Source organism: Notothenia rossii (assembly GCF_949606895.1).
Source record: "Notothenia rossii genome assembly, chromosome: 6".
NCBI lineage: Eukaryota > Metazoa > Chordata > Actinopteri > Perciformes > Nototheniidae > Notothenia > Notothenia rossii.
The window spans coordinates 7737123-7757976 of NC_136909.1; the positions used below are offsets into that span (position 1 = coordinate 7737123).

The following is a 20854-nucleotide window of genomic DNA, read 5'->3' on the forward strand; positions in this document are numbered from 1 at the left end:
CGGTGTGGAGCTGTCAAACTCGACCCTAACGCCGCTTACAGCCGGCCAACTAAAAGTTGTTCCGTTCACGTTGTCATTTTTAGACTCCTCCGCTTCTTTGCTTGTGAATCCAAAAGCTGCAAGGCTTGGCTGTTTTCGTTTCATTATATTTGTTATTACAAAGCCAGAGTTAAAAAAATATCAATATGAACATTTCAAATACCGCGCCGGCATCGCCACCGTAACCATAGCAACGTAAGTAGCGTAAAGAATGCAGCGTCGCCACGTACAGATGTCAACATCCAGAAACATTCACAAATATAAAACTAATATTCAGAAACTGTAATGAACAATAACTATTATTTATTTCAAGAACTTTTATTTACAGGAACTCAACATTTCTAATCTGTGTGACACAAATATGCACAATTCGTTTGGGCTCCCCCTATTTATCTCAAAGTCGGCCTTCAGGGTAGCTCCCCCTCTCTTTAGGGGATCCAAGCTCCCCCTGGCTCCCCCCCATTTCGAACAGTGATTATATGTTATTTGAACTTTGTCTATCAGATGACTGGAATACAAAGAGACATGATGCTGCTTTAAAAGTCTAAAACGTAGTTACATAATGACATAAAAGGCCACAAAGACCATCAAGAAATGAGTAAAGAATAGGTGAAATAAAGAGGTAAACACAGCTTTATGTTCTGAATACATCAAATTGAAAATATATTTCATTGTTCTTTGTTCTGTGCAGAGGGAAAAACTGCACTGACCTGATGTATGCTCCTATACACACCTATTAACTACTCTCACACATGCACTGAACCTTTCACTCAGAGCACTGCCAAGCAGGTGTAATTCCACATTTCCTTTATCTGACAGAGAGAGAATAATAAATAAAGTTATTGGGCTGTAGCTCAAACCTCCTGATAGATTTATCCAGTTGCACAGTAGCTCCTTTATAAGACGTATACACACCCAGCCTCACCTTATCTCATGACCCGTGGAAGGTTAGCAGTAAATTGGCTGGGATTTCTCCATCGGGCCGTTCCTGCGGCTTGTCCTCAGCCTCGGGCTCTGACGCCTTGTCGTTGCCCTCACAATGAGCCCAATCCTTTACCAGGCGGTTGGCACAAGGCCGTAAAAATATCCCCAGAGGGAGGTTAATCACGTTTGACTGAGTGCGTATTTGAAATGCAGTCGCAGTTACTGTGATGGACTGTGCGCTGTTTCTGTGTGTGTAAAAAGGGGGTTTCAGAGCAGGGTTCTGGGGCTCCTTCAGGAGGTTATGGGTTTCAGGAGGAACAGTTTATATTGCTCTGAAATATCCTTACTAGAGAATGCATTTGAGTTGTGGGCACAAGTTAAGCCTCAACTGAGTAGACGCCCAACATGCAGTGTAGACGTTTAAACAGTTTGAAAGTAAATCAGTAAAGCCCATTTATTATTCATAGGGTCTGTTTTGGAGATATGATACTTCTACAGTAATATTTTATTGTCAGTTTGTCTGAAATCTCTCTTGCTTCGCAGCTGGAGCTCAATTTACTACATCGACAAAGTCAAACATAAAGACTAATAAGGGATGAGTCTCTAACATACAGTAACATTCAATCACAATATGTTCACGACCCTTTAACATACATTTTATCTGGGATTAAACTCTAATTTAAATTTTTGATGTTGACTGGTCCAACTTTATCAAATCATAGGACCTTGACAAGACATAAAACAGTTTGAGAACTCTATATATATAAAATACGGCCTTGTTTTGATGCCGACATGCCCTTTCCCTTTAGAGAATCCCCTTTACACCACCACAGTCACAGATGAAGACATTTAGTATCATTCCTAAAACAGAGAGCGCGCCCTGCTAAGCCGGTTAGAATTCCTCCAATATAACAGCCCCAGGCTTTGCTGTTTTCAACACAAGAGAGACAGAAAAAAAGAAGCCAGAGCTGGATGGAAGGGGAGGTAGATTTCTGTTAAATGGGACACCCTGCGGCTGCACATTTTCTTGTTTCAGGGCGACAATAAGTATTGCGCTGGTAGCCTGACAGGAAGTGGAGCATATGTCCCCTTTCCAACTCCCTAAATCTCCAGTAGACCTCACATGAACTGAGCTTCTGGCAAAGCCTTTCTTACTGCCTCCTCCACACACTGCATTCACCCCCCTCCAATCACCAGTCCTCTGACAGAGTCAGGCTGACAGCGATCCAAGGTCTGACGGGAGGGGCATTGCAAACAACAAAACCCCCAGGGACCCGGTTACCCCATAACAGCAAACCCACCGCAACCCTGCTCTCCGCCCACCACCCTTTCACTGTAGCGAGCTACCGCTAATCTGCCCCTACACTGCTGGCTTTTACTTTTTCTCTCAAAGCCGCACCCGCTGTTCAAACAATCAAACCATGAGCGCTGACCCCTCTCCAAGTCTCATTGTTTTTGTTTCACTCTACATGATCCTCCTTTTGTTTTTTATTTATGATATCCTCCTGCTTTCTGTCTCTTTGGCTACTTACTGAACATGTGCACAACCTATTTACCTTCCATGCTGAGTTGCTTACTGCTTCCATGAATCCCATGTCGTGACTTTCTCTATTCTTCACTTCTAATCCTACTGCAGGCCTTGGATTGTGAGGAAAACATGTGTGGTATGCAACTGTGTTTGAATGTACAGCGTATAATTGAAGGCATATGTTAGAAATTAACCAAGGTTTTAAAACATCTCCCGGCCAATTTGAATAAGAATATCGTCCATTCCAGAGATTAAGATGGTGTCGAATGTTGCCTAGGGTCGAGCTTGGGTTTCCATCTGTCGTTTTATTGTCGGTTCACAGTGGGAAAATGTGGTCACAATGCCCCGTCGGGAAGTAATCAAGCTTTAGCTGCATGTTTTTCTTTGGCTGGGTGTTTCGTTGTGAGGTGGCCTCTGTCTGTTTGGGTCTGAGCCTGTCAGACGGTCAGGCTAACCCGAGTTTTGTCTAGCCACTGATGCAAAGGAACAAAAGGGTGCATCGACAGAGGCTGGCACAGGGGGAAGTGGGCGGGAGTTTCAGGGAAGAGATAGAAAACGAAGGAATGGGGAGGGGGGAAATGACGGAGGCGTCTGAAACCAGGAGGCCAAGCGTGAAAGAGATGAGAGAGGGAGAGAAGCCCAGATTTGGCCAAGGATCAGTCGACGGAGGAGAAGAGATTAAGGTCCCATCATTTCCAGCTGCATCATCAGGACTTTGGCCCTCTCCCCTGCTGTTATTTGTGTGTGTGTGTGTGTGTGTGTGTGTGTGTGTGTGTGTGTGTGTGTGTGTGTGTGTGTGTGTGTGTGTGTGTGTGTGTGTGTGTGTGTGTGTGTGTGTGTGTGTGTGTGTGTGTGTGTGTGTGTGTGTGTGTGTGTGTGTGTGTGTGTGTGTGTGTGATTGTGTGTGTGTGTCTGGAAGCACACAAATACAGGCACCAATGCATACAGTTCACCAGCAAACAAGCCAACAGCTGGACTTCCAATCATTCAGAAAACTGGGACTTCTGTTCCTGAGTCGAGGTCTGGTTGGCCTTAGACGTGACCCCCATTCTCATTTTCACCCTGAGAGTGAAAAAGTGCTGTTTTGGGCCTGCGCCACGCATTGTCAACATCTTTACTTCCCCTTCCTTTACTTCCTTCTCCTCTGCTCCATCCCACAAACAAACCTTGTTTTGGCCTAAAGTTTGGATCACATGGCTGCAGTTCACTGTGCTCTTTATTAGGGGTCATCCTAGTACATTACATTCTTACATGCTCCCTCTTTCTCACTTTCTGCTTAACCTTATCATGTGATTCTGCGCCGTGGAGAGCTGCCGAGAGGGCAGGTGGTAGAAACAGAAGGGGCTGATGGGAAATTGGACGACCCTAGGTTGGACCGGCGATCTTTGCTGGCGGATTAATTGTGTAAGAGCCATGTAATGATTGCTGGCATGTCTCGGGAGTAAATCCTGTTAGTCACTGCACAGGGGTCAGGCCAAGACGGTGTGTGTGTGTGTGTGTGTGTGTGTGTGTGTGTGTGTGTGTGTGTGTGTGTGTGTGTGTGTGTGTGTGTGTGTGTGTGTGTGTGTGTGTGTGTGTGTGTGTGTGTGTGTGTGTGTGTGTGTGTGTGTGTGTGTGTGTGTGTGTGTGTGTGTGTGTGTGTGTGTGTGTGTGTGTGTGTGTGTGTGTGTGTGTGTGTGTGTGTGTGTGTGTGTGTGTGTGTGTGTGTGTGTGTGTGTGTGTGTGTGTGTGTGTGTGTGTGTGCATCAGGAAGGAAGGTGACTGTGATCACACCAGTATGCATGACCAGGTGGCGATCTGATCCAACCTGAAATTAACCGGAGGCTCCCTGCCGCTTCGGACATCTAAATTCTGCCCTCTGAGGTTGTGGAGAAGTGAAATTCTGAGGTTGTGGAGAAGTGAAATTGAATATTGTAGGTGATTGGCTGTACAGCTGTCAATGTCTTTTTTGACCCTGCCACTAGTTTTTAAAGTTGAATACAAAACAGTTGACTTGCAAAGGTTAATATTCATAACCTTAAGATAGCTTCTTTTGATTGCTATACCATTACTACTACAAATATCTGTATATAGGGCTAAGCTGAATCTCTGAAAGCTGTTTTCTGTGATGTCCACAATGGTAAGCTTATCAGAGGCTGTAAGAACATTACTTTGTTATTAGTTGTTTGTCAAATTCTTTTATTCTTTATTCATCATTTTTGATATAGGTAGTATTTTGTGTTAGACAGCACTTTGTTCCAGTCCAACTTAGATTGAATGGATCATAATATGAACATCCCCTAACCCTAAACTTATACTAGACACTAGACACCCTACACTAGAACAGAATTTGGCCTCTTTTGTAAAGTGGTTTGTAGAAAAGCATGTTTATATTCTCTAAGCTAAGGTATTAAAACACATATAGTTTTGTCAGTGATGGTTTTTAATACATTTTACCAGCTAAAAACCGTTAATTACCGGCTAACGGAAACCCTGGTCCCAATGTATGGCTGTGAATTAGTAAAATACTAGAGTTGGTACCAATTCCCAAACAATGTTAAAACCATTCTTATTTGTCTAATTTAAGGAATCTTTCTCAGTAAACATTTGATCAAAGATTCCGTTTATGAATCTGATCAAGACATTTTTCGACCACCTGCTTGAGAAACACTTCATTCAGTTGAACGAGAACCCGTATTTTTCAAGAACTAACAATCACTTAAATGCGTGAACTATTTGTGCCGTTTACCTCGGACACCTTGTGCAGGGATGACTCGTTCTCTTAACTCTAACTGAAGTTGTTCTTGTTGTGATTCTGTCCTGGGGGAAGGAAATCTCCTCATCGGTTTGCACTCTCTCCTTTTCCAACATTTTACTCTATCTCCCCATCCGCAGACGCCACTGAGCAGCTTATTGAACACAGATGATGAATGGGTGTGGATTGATGGCAGATAGCAGCCTCTAATTGACACCGGCTTATCACTTCATCTCCTGCCTTTATATTCATCCTCCTCCCCCTCCTTTCCTTTTCACGGCACGGCAATCCATTACGGTTCAGATTAGTCGCTCTTCGGAAGCCATATGTTCATGCATGATCTATTGTAATGAAATATACTCCACGGGAGATTGCTCAAGGGATCTTTTCAAGGGTATTGTTTGTTCGAAGCATGGATCGTGTTGTACATTGTTGAGTTATTGGAGAGTTCTTAAGTCTCTTCTCACTCTTGGTCTTATTGCTTTCATGTAGTTTAAAGTGGACCTATCATGCTATATTTGAATAATATAGTGTAGGACCATACCTATATAAGGCATATACTTTTTATTTTTCAAAATACCAAACAGATCATGCATTTTAGCCATTCCTCATTTCGCTCAATTTAACACTGTCTTTGCATGTGCTGATTCTGTGAGAGCAGCACCATCTACAGGCCTGGCATATGTACTACAGCGTCGCCAGCGCTTTCCAACGGCAATGTCCGTGGCTGTCTCCTCCTGATTGGTGGAGTTGGCCCAATAGCCGTAGCGCCACTTCTGTGACATCATAGAAGTGTTCAAATCTGGATCAGTCTGTATCAGATCCGTTGCAGCCCCTTTTTTAGAGATTTGGGTATGGAGGAAAATAAAGAGGGTTGTGTTTTCTGACACTTGGTGAGTTCCCTGGAACACCGGGGACACATATTCATGTATAAAAGACGTGCAAAAGTGCATTTTGCATGATAGGTCACCTTTAATGTAATGCAACAAATATAGCTATATCATTTTTCTTTTCGTATCATAGTTCAAGTGCAAGAACACTGGAAGTCTTATCCATTAAGGAGTTAGATAGCCAGTGTAACAGCCTTCTCTGCCTGGGATCAGAAGGTGAGGTTTCATCATCCACCATCCGAGCCCTCTTCCTTTTACTTCTTGTCAAAGCCAACCACCCAAGACTAAATAAAGTGCAGGTTGTACAAATCTTGAGGCCTCCTCCAGGGTCAAATCCCTGTCCGTTTGAAACCTCCTCTGACACTGAACAGAAGTGATTTAACTGGCAAAGCTCTCAGAAGCTCTTTTCCCCTCATCAGAAGTGGGGTCCAGCTCTCGGCAGGGCTTTTTAGGTTACGAAAGAAGTCAAACGTTTGGGTTGTTTTGTTATTTACTTGAAACCTAAGATGTTTTTTATTTCTCCAGATAACCCCGGTTCTTAACCGATTGGCTTGCCTGGTTTTATAACAGTTCGTGTTTTGTATTCTTTCCCAGGTGCTGTTAATACGCCTTGATCCTCTTTGTCCAGCTCTGACTCTTGCTGACTTTCACATTTTAATAGCACACTGTTCAAAACAGCCTTAGTTGAACCAGGGAAGCGGGTGCGTTGAGGTCATTGTTGCTTAAAGAGAACTGGATACAGCGTTGGAGGCAAGGCCCCGTTCATTGGCTCAGCTTTTGAGAATAAAAATACCTGAACCCTCATGGCCTCTTTTGGCCCAATAGCATCACATGACTGACAAAGAAGTGGTTCTTCCACTGCAGGGTGTCCGCGGTGTCTTACAAAGTATTAAAAGTTGATAAATCAATTTAGCGAAAAGTAAGGCTATTAATAAAAAGTATTAAAGGGCATTTTCCAAGGTATTTCATTTTGTAGCTTGTTTTCAATAAGTATATAAATTGTCCAAAGAGGTTGTATTCTACAGTGTGCCTGAATGTAATCATTGCGTAGGTGTGTAGTGTGATTCTGTGTAGTTTATGTATGGCATCCCGTTGGATTTGACGTCATCTGAACAGGACATCGCACGCTCACTGCTTGATAGCGCGAAGGTCCGTTTACGCCGGTTGCTAAGCAACATCGTTATGGGGAATTGCAAGTCTGCGTCCAAATGGTTGGAAGATAAGGAGGAAGGGCAATCAATACTGTATATAGTCAATGTGAGGTAAAGTGTGTCACCAAGGTAACCGGTTAGAACTCGAAGTGGCGATGAGGTCTTAAAATGTATGGGAAGGGTCTTAAAAAAGGTCTTAAAAGGAATTAAATCTGACTTCAGGATTCCTGCATATACCCTGCACTGTTTGGCTACTAAAAGAATTAGCTTAAATATCCGTAGCACTTTTTGAAGACTTGGTTGAGATCTTCTGTGGCTTCGGCTGAAAGGCTTTTCCCTTTCTTTCTGATTCTGCTGAGCCTGCACCATTTCCACAGGATTTGAATGTACTTGAACTTCCTCCCCTTCCCTTGCCACATTTTCTCCCGTACCCTTCTTCCACTTTATCATTCATCATCTCTCTGAGGTCAGCCATTAACTCACGGTGCTCCTCTCCTCCCGCCCTTGACTAAAGGGTACGCTTTCCTGAATCTGCTCGACTCCGAATCAGCCCGTTATCCCCGTGGGACCGGCAGGCGCTAGGCCACTGCCAGACGGCTTTTAATCATTTATTTAGGGGCTGTAATGTCGAGTTCAACTCCACTCGCTCACTTAGAGCACGCAGAGACGAGAGGGAAGTGAACGAGAGATGCTGCATTAAGCTTGGATCAAAAAGCCAGTTTGTCAGCAAGCCTCAAAGGATCCCTCGGTCCTCTCTGTCCACTATGGATTTTAAACTAGTGTAAGATGTTGCTGCTTTTATTACACATTGCTGTTTGGTCGGCGTTTGCTCTGGCTTCTTGCAAAGAGCCTTCAAAGGAATGAAACATCCTAGGAATGAAGGCAATTTGTGCAGATTTCATTAGCAGGGAGCAGAAGAGGTGGAACGTTCCCAGTAATTGTTGAAGAAGTGAAGAAAAACAGTGATTATACTCAGTGTCTTTACAGAGAATGAAATGAAAAGATAAATCATGGCCGACACGCACGTTGGTACACAGGGCTTAATTATTTTTAATTGACTGCCGTGGACTATTGTCCTTCTTTAATAATATTAACTTGGCGCATTGATTATCTTTCAAATTGCAACGGGCAGCACATGAGTAACGACGGACCCCGTGACCCTGTGCTTTTAGTAAATCACTGCCAAACTCTTGTTGTTAAATTGATCTGTAATTCACTTGCATGTCAAATAAAGTGTTTTATTATTAATTTCTTTCAGCTGTGGGGGCCAAGTCATTTAAAGTATTACATATTTATAATCAAACAGAACGAGAATGTAGATAAGAGGCAACCAATCAGCACCAACTTCCTCTGAATACCATAAGAAGTCCCCTCTAGCATAAGTGTGCTGTTTATCCTGAGGTCAGTCTTAAAAATGTTCTTATCCTCACCTCAGCAGCGGTTGTGCGTAAATAAATGTGTGTTTTTCTTTCGGCAGTAAGTCGTAACAGTCATTAACCCCAATAATGGGACTTTCTCCGAGGGTAATGACCTAACTCAGCTCAGTTCAGGGAGCTAATTGACTCAAAGTTAGAGTGAAGCAGGTAAAAAGAGAAAGTTGATGGTGTTTCTGAGAGATAATACATCCACCCGAAGTATGGGCACTGGTTTCTCTTTCCCAGCAGGGACATGGAGGCTGGAGGGTTGTGGGATTTGGCGAAAAAGAACCTCAACATAAAAGGGCAAACTTCTGACTGATCAGCAAGAAGAACTGGAGATCAATGAGGAGTGTTTGAGGCTTTGAAGCCTGAGAGGAGTTTGCCGATCGATGGAGAACTGTCCACTTGTTAGTGTCTTCCAGAACCTGGAGTAAACCAGCAGTGTTTCAGCAAAGCACTAAAACACTAAAACTTCCTCTTGCTCTCTCCTTGGCCTTCACTCTGTCTCTCCCTCCAGCATGGGGTAATTGGACTGTCGAAAAAAAGACAGCATTTGAAAAGTTTAAGATATTAAAAGGAGGGGATTTTGTTTTTTTGTTTTTCATAGCTTTTAGCTTTTATCATTAGGTTTAGATTAAAGAGGGTCAAAGTCAAACACTGCATTTATTTAATATATTGCTTGGTATTTATTATTTTGTACTTTTATTGTCATTACGTAGTACAGGTACTATGTAACAAAATGGTTTCTCTGCATTTGACCCATCCTAGTGTTAGGAGCAGTGGGCTGCCATTATGAACGGCGTCCGGGGGGAAGTGTAGGAAACGGTGCCTTGCTCAGGGAGACCTCGGTAGCACTTGGTCTCGCCGGGACTTGAACTGTTGAACTTCCAGTGGCCAATCCAAGTCCCTATGGACGTTGCCACCACAGGCCCTTTATTTTGTCACATTATTCATTAAAGTGGACCTATCATGCTATATTTGAATAATATAGTGTAGGAACATACCTATATAAGGCATATTTATACTTTTTATTTTTCAAAATACCAAACAGATCATGCATTTTAGCCATTCCTCATTTCGCTCAATTTAACCCTGTCTTTGCATGGGCTGATTCTGTGAGAACAGCACCACCTACAGGCCTGGCATATGTACTACAGCGTCTCCAGCGCTTTCCAACGGCAATGTCCGTGGCTGTCTCCTCCTGATTGGTGGAGTTGGCCCAATAGCCGTAGCGCCACTTCTGTGACATCATAGAAGTGTTCAAATCTGGATCAGTCTGTATCAGATCTGTTGCAGCCCCTTTTTAAGAGATTTGGGTACGGAGGAAAATAGAGAGGGTTGTGTTTTCTGACACTTGGTGAGTTCCCTGGAACACCGGGGACACATATTCATGGATAAAAGACGTACAAAAGTGCATTTTGCATGATAGGTCCCCTTTAAATGGCATTCCCCTCACGTAGCTAAAGGAACAGGGACAGTACAAATGGCCTTTCAGTCCTCCTGTAAAAAAGTCCTATCTAGTCCTATAGTTGCATCTATCTGGGTTATAAATACACAGCTTCCTCTCTCACCTTTAAAAGAAAACTTTCCACTTCACCGTCTTACTCCTTTCCCTCTCTGACCTCTCTATTATTTGTATTTCCCTTCGCTCTCTTGGCTCGCTGCTGTTTTGGTTATCAATGATTGCCTCAAATACCTTCCTCCCCCTCTCCATCACGAGGGCGGAGATGTTGTCATGCACAGGGCGTTGCACCTCTGACTTCATATCGCTTTCCATCAGCAGGAAGTGCAGCAGGAAGCACCTCTTTCTCACGCCTTCACACAGAGTCAGGTGGGATACGAGGGACTCACTTTCATCCTGAGCCCATGGATACTTTTTCTTTAAATCCATGGCCGCCCGATGAAATATGAATCAAAAACAGTGCTCCAGGCTTATGCTCGCCTTGAAAGAAGCTTTAACTCAGTTTAAAGTCTCAAAAGGGCGAGGAGCTGCTAGCTGCCCTGCATGGCAGTGTTTGGATATCATATCAGGGTGTAAATCATGGATTTTCAGGACAAGCAACAAACTACACAACCTTTATTGTTTTGTTTTGTTTCATTTCTACAATATACGCAATGTCCTTACAGAGGTTTTATTTCTAGGGCTTTTTTCTCTGGAACCTACTCTTGTTGATACGTGAGGTGTGCAAACCAGGGTGTTGGACGGGTTCGTACCATAGTGTATCTGCCATCATAGCATAATAAATACTGTATTTGCCGTGTGCAGATATTGTATTTATACGTATAAAAACAGTAGCACTGAAAATGTAAAATGTTGTTTTTAACTTTTTATGTGTATTGCTTCTATGTCATTATCAGTTATGATGGTCATTGTATTAGCTCCTACAATGTCATTTACAAATAAGTCTGCATTGCCAGCTCATCGTAGCTCACCCTCATCATATAGTGGTTAGTACTCTACGTTGTGGTTGCAGTAACCCTGGTTCTAAGCAGGGACACAGCATTGTGGTACAATGTCAGGGCAGATGGGCAGTATTTGGGGTGGCAGTAGCTCGGGCTGCTCGATTATGGCAAAAAATCATAATCTCGATTATTTGGGTCAATAATTGATATCAGGATTATTAAAAAACGATTATCCAATTACTTAGAAAACATCCATTTATTGAAAAAAAAGTTTGAAAAGTATGTTTTTAACAGTTGATCAACCTGAACTTTAAGTATAATATAAATGAAAAACCAATAATAATTTTTTTTATTAAAAAATAAATAAATAAATAATCGTTTTATTTCGATTATGTTGTTTTCATTATCGTTGCAAGCCAAAATGGTCATTGCGATTAAAATACGACTAATTGAGCAGCCCTTGTTCAATCTGTAGGGTTGCTGGTTCGAATCCAGATTGGACCAAAGGGATACAGACGTGCCAAATGGAGAGGTGACAGTTTACCTTCCTGGGCACTGCTGAACTGCCCTTGAGCAAGGCACTGAACCCCCAACCGCTCCATGTCACCAGAAAACATGGCAGCCTCTTCGCTCTGGCACCTCTCGTTAAAAAAGGGTCTATGCATGTGTTCAGAAGTTAATTTGAAAAACTGAATTATAGGGAATAATAAAGGGTGATCTTCCATCTTCTTTTTACCATATAGGACGTTACAAACTAGGATGGACTGAATATATTTGGAAAAGTAATCCATAAATAATGTGATGGTAGTGATTAATCGTTTTCCAAATTGCTTGTATTGTGTGAAATCATTATACTTGTATAGTAAACACTTTTCATTCATCTCCTTGTCTCAGTTTATTCTAGTGCTGGTATTTTCTACACGTTAATATTCATGCGCTGTGTTTCACACTTTACATGCTTCTCGTTGATGCTCAAGTGTCCTTTCACAAATTGTGGGTGGTGTTATATTTAATACCCTTCATTTGCAGGTCTTATTTATGCTCTCTTTTCCTCTGCTGGATACTAATATAATTTGTTGCTGCAGTGTCTCAATTAAAGTTCCACCGTGTCGTATATCTAAAGGGAGATTACATGGATGCTGTGCTGTTTCCTCCGCCGTCTTAAAGGTCCCCTATGATACTGTTTTTCATCAATATATCATAAGTCTCAGATATATACAAAACATGTCTCTGATTGGCTGAAACACCAAACAGATCATTGCAGCATTACCCATAATCCCCTCTGTTTCAAGTCCTGTTTCCAAAGTGCTGATTCTCTGTCTGTTACTTTAGATGAAAATAAGGAGCCCCTCCCCACGCCCCTCTGAGAGAGATTTGGTTAGAAAGAACTAAATGGTGCTCTAGGAGGAGATTCAGGTGATAAGGTGGGGGGGGGGGGGTTACCTTGGTTGCTGATTGGCTAATGGTCACACAAGCCAAAACATCGTTATGACATCATAAAGTGGCCAAAATCTGATCAGCTCATTTTCAGACAGGTTTTTATAGAAATGGATCAGGACAAAAAGAGAGAGAATCTTTGTTCCTGAAACTTTTAGAGTCTCTTGAGGGGACACATGTAGATGAAGAAGAGACATGAAGAAGAGGGGACACATGTTGATATAGAAGAGACATGAAGAAGAGGGGACACATGTTGATGTAGAAGAGACATGAAGAAGAGGGGACACATGTTGATGTAGAAGAGACATGGAGAAGAGGGGACACATGTTGATGTAGAAGAGACATGAAGAAGAGGGGACACATGTTGATGTAGGAGAGACATGAAGAAGAGGGGACACATGTTGATGTAGGAGAGACATGAAGAAGAGGGGACACATGTTGATGTAGAAGAGACATGGAGAAGAGGGGACACATGTTGATGTAGGAGAGACATGAAGAAGAGGGGACACATGTTGATGTAGGAGAGACATGAAGAAGAGGGGACACATGTTGATGTAGAGGAGACATGAAGAAGAGGGGACACATGTTGATGTAGAAGAGACATGGAGAAGAGGGGACACATGTTGATGTAGAAGAGACATGGAGAAGAGAGGACACATGTTGATGTAGAAGAGACATGAAGAAGAGGGGACACATGTTGATGTAGAAGAGACATGAAGAAGAGGGGACACATGTTGATGTAGAAGAGACATGAAGAAGAGGGGACACATGTTGATGTAGAAGAGACATGAAGAAGAGGGGACACATGTTGATGTAGAAGAGACATGAAGAAGAGGGGACACATGTTGATGTAGGAGAGACATGGAGAAGAGGGGACACATGTTGATGTAGAAGAGACATGAAGAAGAGGGGACACATGTTGATGTAGGAGAGACATGGAGAAGAGGGGACACATGTTGATGTAGAAGAGACATGGAGAAGAGAGGACACATGTTGATGTAGAAGAGACATGAAGAAGAGGGGACACATGTTGATGTAGAAGAGACATGAAGAAGAGGGGACACATGTTGATGTAGAAGAGACATGAAGAAGAGGGGACACATGTTGATGTAGAAGAGACATGAAGAAGAGGGGACACATGTTGATGTAGAAGAGACATGAAGAAGAGGGGACACATGTTGATGTAGGAGAGACATGGAGAAGAGGGGACACATGTTGATGTAGAAGAGACATGAAGAAGAGGGGACACATGTTGATGTAGGAGAGACATGGAGAAGAGGGGACACATGTTGATGTAGAAGAGACATGAAGAAGAGGGGACACATGTTGATGTAGAAGAGACATGAACAAGTGGATTTTGCACAATAGGGGACCTTTAACAACTCAATCGATTCATACCTCCTGAATGCTCAACTCCATCTCTTTCCTCCCGATGTGTTCAGGAGCAGAGCCCCGGCAACGCCACATCCCTGGCGATGATGCAGGAGCCCCAGGAGGTGGTGGAGGAGACGGTCACCATCGAGGAGGACCCCGGCACCCCCACCTCCCACGTCTCCGTGGTCACCTCCGATGACGGCACTACACGGCGCACAGAAACAAAGGTAAGATGGAAGCTACGTCATAGACTATATGATCAGAATCAGAATCAGGTTTATTACCAGGTAGGTTTACACGTACGAGGAATTTGACTTGGTGTCCTGGTGCATAAAAACAAGGATTAAAGACACAGGTGGAAAACTAGAAAAATATTTAAAATAATTTAAAAAATATATAGTCAAATATAACAGTATTTACATTGCAATGGAATGAAATAGAGGAATACAATATGGAATAAAAATCAGCTGTAATGCAAAATGAACGCACACAATGTACACAATATCTGTTTTCTTTGTTTTTATTACTGCCAAATTTGATTCCATTCTATTTCTATTAATGCTGTCAAAATTATCGCGTTAACGGCGGTAATTAATTTTTGTAATTAATTGCGTTAAAATATTTAACGCGTTTAACTTTTGTCACGTAGTGATCGTCTTCTCAATAGAACATCTTTGATAATGTCTTCTGGCCAATCAGAATCAAGATAACGGCGTGGTGTTGTTACAGGAAGTCCCGACGGAGAATACTTTAGCTGTAGCACATCTCTATATACATCGATACAACATTACGTGTTGATAGAAATCAACACGCAATGAAATAAGACCCCACGGTTTGATGATTGATAGGTGTGTGTGGGCTGTCTTTCATTTTGACAAACAGAACAATGTTATAATAAACATACATACTGTATGTTAAATGGATATATCCGCCTTCTTTCATTTATCTTTCCATTCCCACAACAATATACATAAAGAAATGGCATATTTTGGACATAGTTCGAATGGTGATTAATCTGATTAATTAATTTTTAAGCTGTGATTAATCTGATTAAAAATGTTAATCGTTTGACAGCCCTCATTTCTATATAAACACTGCTATATTTTACATTATTTTTAATATTTTTGTATGTTATTTTTTATGTATGCACCACGACACCAAGTCAAATTCCTCGTACGTGTAAACCTACCTGGTAATAAACCTGTTTCTGATTCTGAAGAGTGATAGAAAAAGGTATTTATTGACCAAGTTTCTTTTTGTAACCAACTTTCTATTGTTATTTAGTTGCAGAATTCAAACGATAAAACTAAAAGCAAGAGAAAAAATAAGAAAAATGTCATATTTTTAAACTGAATTGCCATTGAGTCCTCTCCTTATACCAGTACATCAAGGTGTGCAATTATATTTACTTATATTTAATAACCTCTAGTGTTTCTCCTTTAGCTCGTTAACAGAAGCGATTGACAGCTCTGAGATTAGTACGTCATGGAAGGAATATATCCATCGCTTGATAAATATATAATGTGGGGTTTCCATCATATTACGAACATATTTTGAAACCAGTGAAAAGCATCCTTTTCTGATGGTTTAATACGTTGAGAGAGGAGTCATCGTTCAGCAATACAATGTTTGGGAGACATGGAATCTGAATCATCTCAGATACAATGTCAATCACTTATTTTGTCCAACTTTGAGAGTTGTTAGATTGCTGTTCAAAAAGCTGTTTTTGTAGCGCTACTTAGCATTAGAATAAAAAAAAAATAGCTATAAAAGTGATTAATCAAATATAATCTCCTGCTGATTTTGCCTCTGCTTCCCACTATCACACCTGAGCAGGACTCCTCGGAGCGGTGGCATTGTTGTGGCAAACAGATCCCATTGAGCTCGTAGCTGCAAAACCCTCCAAATCCCCTTTGATCCATTTCAATATTGCTTCAAATTATGGTTATGGATTAGCGCTTCCAAACAACACGGTACCGTACCTCCTCTCCCAGACTTCCTCAAGAACTCCGAATCCCATAATCCTCCAGCCCAAGGTGGTCTCATCTCCCTCTCACGCCTTCATTGATTTGATTATTGTGTTTTTATGACCCCGCTCCTCTGGTGTTTCTTTGCTTCTTAAAAGCTCTTTTGTTGATTTCGTCCTCTACTGTGTTTTGTTGTTTTTCTATAAGGATGTCTCCTCTAACGTGAAGGTGAGTAGACTCTCATACCAGTATAGCTTTTTCCCACCAACGCCACCATTTTAATGTGCAGCAGTGTGCACCACAGTCCTGCTTCACCCCCAGCCAAATAATGCTCCAGTCTACTCTCTACAATACACCGCTTGTTGCTTTTACCTTGCGGGACGAGAGCCATTCTCTATTCTGTTTTTAATAATCCTTTTGCATGGCCCTCTGTTTCTCTCTTTTTTTTATTTCTCTCTTCTGAATTCTGTCTTACAACATCCCTCATTGACATTCAACTAGGTACAAAATACCACTTCTCAGAACTAATAACTAAATGTCCCCATACAGAATAATCAGAAATCCAAAAGGTTTTCAGTAGGTAACCGTAATCTTTCAATTAAATCCACTTAAAGGACCCACTATAAATAAGTCTCAGAATGATGTGTTTGCCAGCTGTAGCCTCGTGACAGCTTGGTCTTTATTTTTGAATTGTATTAACTACCAATTGTCTCGAACATTTGCTCCTCCAAGTAATTTTCCACCACTTTGAAGACCCCAGTACTGACAAATAATTTAAGTGGCATCAGTTATCTGCAATTGCTGGAACCACAATGTCTTCTTCTCGGTGTCAGGTTGGTATTTTGAACAATTTCAGGTGTTTACAGCGTGTTTTGGAAGTATGCATTTCACTTCTAAGTCTGAATTCTTCCCTCTATATACACGGGGAAGGATTCCCACCAGAATCCAAGACAGATTTTCATTTGAAAGACATGAATGAGATGGGGCTTCCTTTTTTCCTCAACATTTTGCTCCTGATTTGGATGTAAACGTCTGCACCGTTAACTCCCGTAAGCTGTATGCTTCCAGTGAGTTGGAGAGCGCTGTGTGTGGAGCTCTTACTCTAGGGACTGTGAAACTGTAATTAAAAAGCCTGGACTAATCCCTCATCAGGGAGGGCCCATTGCCCTCCAGCCTGTTTACTGTGAAGTGGGTTGGCCACACACACTCGCACATGATTTCATGCATTCATATGAAGGTGGACCTTCTTAGGGATAAAGCACTCGGCAGTCAGACAACACACTAATCAAGGAGCTTTGCTGCTGAGGAAGGAAAGAGGAAGGACGTGCCTTTTAAAGGGCCGGGAGGAGGATCTCTGGAAGTCACTTTGAGGAGAAAAGCAGATTAATGCTCAGGGTGAACTTCTAGCAGCCGGCGTATAAATGTGACGGCAAATAGATCCTGAACGAGCCGAGAGTTTACCCAAAGCAACCCTCTCCTTGTCTTCCCTTACTTTTTTTGTCCCCATCTCTCTGACTTACTTTCATGTGTAGTTTTCCACCCTCTCTCCGTTTCTATCTCTCCACTCATCTCGCAGCAACTCGCAGTTTTATTTATGTGCTTATCTGTTCTTTTGAACCAAAGTCTTGCCATACTGCCTAATGCTAACACACTCCTTTCCCTTGATGGTTATCCCCCATCTCACTGCTGCAAGATGAAACACAGAACCCATCTTCCTGATTTGCAGGCAAAAAAAGTTTTTTCTACTCTGATTTAGTGTCAGCAACATTACGAGTTGGAGTACTGAGAAAGGAACAGACAGATTGTTGAATATGAGAGCAAAAGGAGTGTGTTTGTGCAGGGGGTCAGATTCAGTTTCTACACACATATTCAATTAATGCAGGAATTTTTCATTTGCAATTGGAAAACAACTATGAACTAGGGATGGGAATTTGAAAGCCAATGTATATTCCATTATTCGACCCCCCAAAAAACGGTTAACCGATTAACCGACATGTACATATCCTGTAAAAAAAAAAAAAATGTGTGAAAAAAATTAACATCATTTTTTAATTAAATTAAATTTTGAAAAATAAATAAATACACTTTCAAATAAGTATACATGTAGAAACCAAGTCGAATTTGTCAAATGTATTGAACTGGTGATCACAGTTTGAACAGTTGACAGCTATAGGCCTACAGCTTTCATGCTTAAAACATAACTTGGTTTTCTGATGGATTTGGACATAAACGCGAATGAAGTATAACCGGACGTGAGACAGACATCAGCACCTGCAGCTCTGCCCGCTGTGAGGGACCGGTGAGCGGAGCAAAACACACCTTTAGACCTAAAACATTTAGCTATGGCACTGTTGTATACATTGAATTATTCCATTTGATCATATGTAATCAACTTAGGCAACCCTCCCAAAAAATAAATAAATATTAATTTCTCATATTCGAAAACCTGAATAATTTCGAATATTCGATTAATCGTTCCCATCCCTACTACGAACAGCCTTTCAATTTCAGATTAACTGCTGGCTGTTTTCAATCAATTGAACTCATAGTGAATTGGCCCTGGACCCTGAATGAATGTACGAGCTAAATTAGATCCACGTTCGTCCTTCTGTCCCAGCCTGCCATGCTTTCCCTTGGCCATCATCCAGCCCTTTCTCCCTGCTGGCAGCCGCTCTGAATGCAACACCGCTCATGTTGAAGGAAGAGCTCAGTTGGACCAGTGAAAGATACATTCATCTCCCTTCCCTCTGGATATGAGCTAATGGGAGTTGAGGCAGACCACACAAACAAATAAAGCACTTTCACTACCGTGCACACGCCGGGGAGCCGACTTTGAATAGGTAGAGGTTTGTTTAAAAGGTACAGCTGTTGAGGTGCTACTGTTGAATGGAACAGACCGAAGAACAGACACCTTTTTCTACTCAGAGAACGGACTCTCTCGGCTTCATTAAGCAGTCTTTAAAATATTGTTAAAAATATATCTTAATTATTTACTTAGTGAAAGTACCACACTGGAAAAATACTACATTTCAGGTAAATGTACTGCATCGAGAATGGTACATAAGTAAAGTATTGAAGTATGATTAGGAAAATGTACGAAAGTATTTGGAGTAAAAGTAATAATTGTAGGAAAAACTCAAAAATATTTTACAACAAAATCAGCCAAAGCTCGAACTACGAAATATTTTTGAAAATAACACTTCTTAACAAAATTGCTGCCATTTTCTTTTCTGTTAACCCATTAATTGTTTTAGATACTTACATTAATGTTGGATTGTTTAATACCGAAAAGTTAAAATAAATGTAGTGGAGCAAATAATACATACTTGGCTTCCAAAATGTAGCAGGGTAGAAGTATAAAGTACTATCAAATGAAAATACTACCTCAAATGTTTACAGTTCAGTTCTTGAATAAATTTACTTTTCACCACTGTATGTAGGAGAGCATTGTACAAGTTATTCTCAAACCATGTGCATTAAAGCAACAGGTTGGAAGTACGTGTGTGCAAAATGAAATCTAATGCAGTTTACTGAGAGCTCTACCCACCCGTTCCTTTAAATCTAGGTGACCAAAGTGGTCAAAACCATCACCCGCCGCACCTACCACCCAGTCCTGGTGACTGACAGCTTGTCAGTGGAGTCCAGACCTGGCACCCGGACCCCCACCCCGGTCTCCAACTCCACCCCCACCCCAACGGAGACAGAGCCAGTAATGGACGCCTCGCCCTGCGTGATGTTTGCTGTGTTCCCCCCTCACCCGCCTGCCTCCTCCCTGTTCCTCTAACAAAGGGGTGTCCAAATGTTTTTCACCGAGGGCCACATACAGAAAAATATACAAAGGGCTGGGCCACTCACTAGAGGTATACTGCCTCATAAGTTAAGTTATAAATTAGTAAAATCAATCAAATGTAGGTAAATTACTTGTTACTTGAATATGCTTTAAGAAAACAAACAGCCTACATCACAGCTCTCCAGAGGGTTTCACTTATTGTGTCAGCAGCTCATTCCTTAAAACAAGAGCTTCATATTTCTTATAATAAGAGGACATTTGTTTTAAATTGATATTTCCAACAAATCTAAGTTGATAAGAAGCTTTTTTATTTTGAAACATTGGGCTTATTAACACATTAATATTACATTGAATATTTCATTACATTACATGTCACTTGTTCAATACTGTGGGCAATCCCCACAGGAGCAACTTGGGGTGAAGTGTCTCAGGGACACAACGACATGCTGACTGCAGTGGGACTCGAACTTGCTACTCCCTGATTCGATGTTCAGCGCACTATCCACTGAGCCACAGCCTCCCTGCTGTGTACTACTGTATAATATCTGTTTTCATATATATATTTACGAAGTACAAGACAAGCACAAGTTTCATTTGAGTCCCATACTGCATTATACTTTTTGGATTAGCTGAAGGCCGATTCAAAATGCACTGCGGGCCGCATTTGGCACCCTGGACGTAGTTTGGACACCCCTGCTCTAACATCATGTTTTAAAGAGCCCTACATACTTTCCAGCAGTGTGGAGAAAATTACTTGCGCAGATGGTCTTCAGATGAGGCTGAAATAAATCAAAGGCCACACTATCACAGGTTGCTTATAGAAATCTAAATGACTACCTCATTTTCTCCCCACCGTGTCCATTTGAGCTCTCAATAAAGTGCATGCCGCAGAGGTTGTGAAACCCCTTTAGGAGCTGTAAAGTGGACAGTTTGAAGCCTGCTGCCTTTCCCTCCATTTTTAATAGCTTGGTAAAAAGTGTGTATCAGTGGTTATCTAAAAAATAAAATTCAGTACAGCCTCTCCATGCATACACATTTAGAGTATATGTTCCCATCCTCTCACTCTGCCATCTGAGCAATTCTCTTTTAGCCCTGTTTACCCCTTCTTCAGCATATTTTATACATCCCGTTTTTAAAAGCAGGTCCCTCGCCTCCCTTGCTTTCCCCAGTTTAACGCCTTGTGAACTTGAGCCTTCATC

The 20854-nt window shown here is 41.7% G+C and overlaps 1 protein-coding gene across 1 annotated transcript in view; it reads left to right on the plus strand.

Annotated features, from left to right (window-relative positions):
• The window catches only part of arvcfb (ARVCF delta catenin family member b), a 275952-nt gene that overhangs the window by 164708 nt on the left and 90390 nt on the right, over window positions 1-20854 (plus strand). The window contains exons 5-7 of the mRNA XM_079687092.1: window positions 13967-14125; window positions 16073-16093; window positions 19431-19574. Coding sequence (XP_079543218.1) covers window positions 13967-14125; window positions 16073-16093; window positions 19431-19574 — 324 coding nt within the window. The remainder of the gene's footprint in view (window positions 1-13966; window positions 14126-16072; window positions 16094-19430; window positions 19575-20854) is intronic.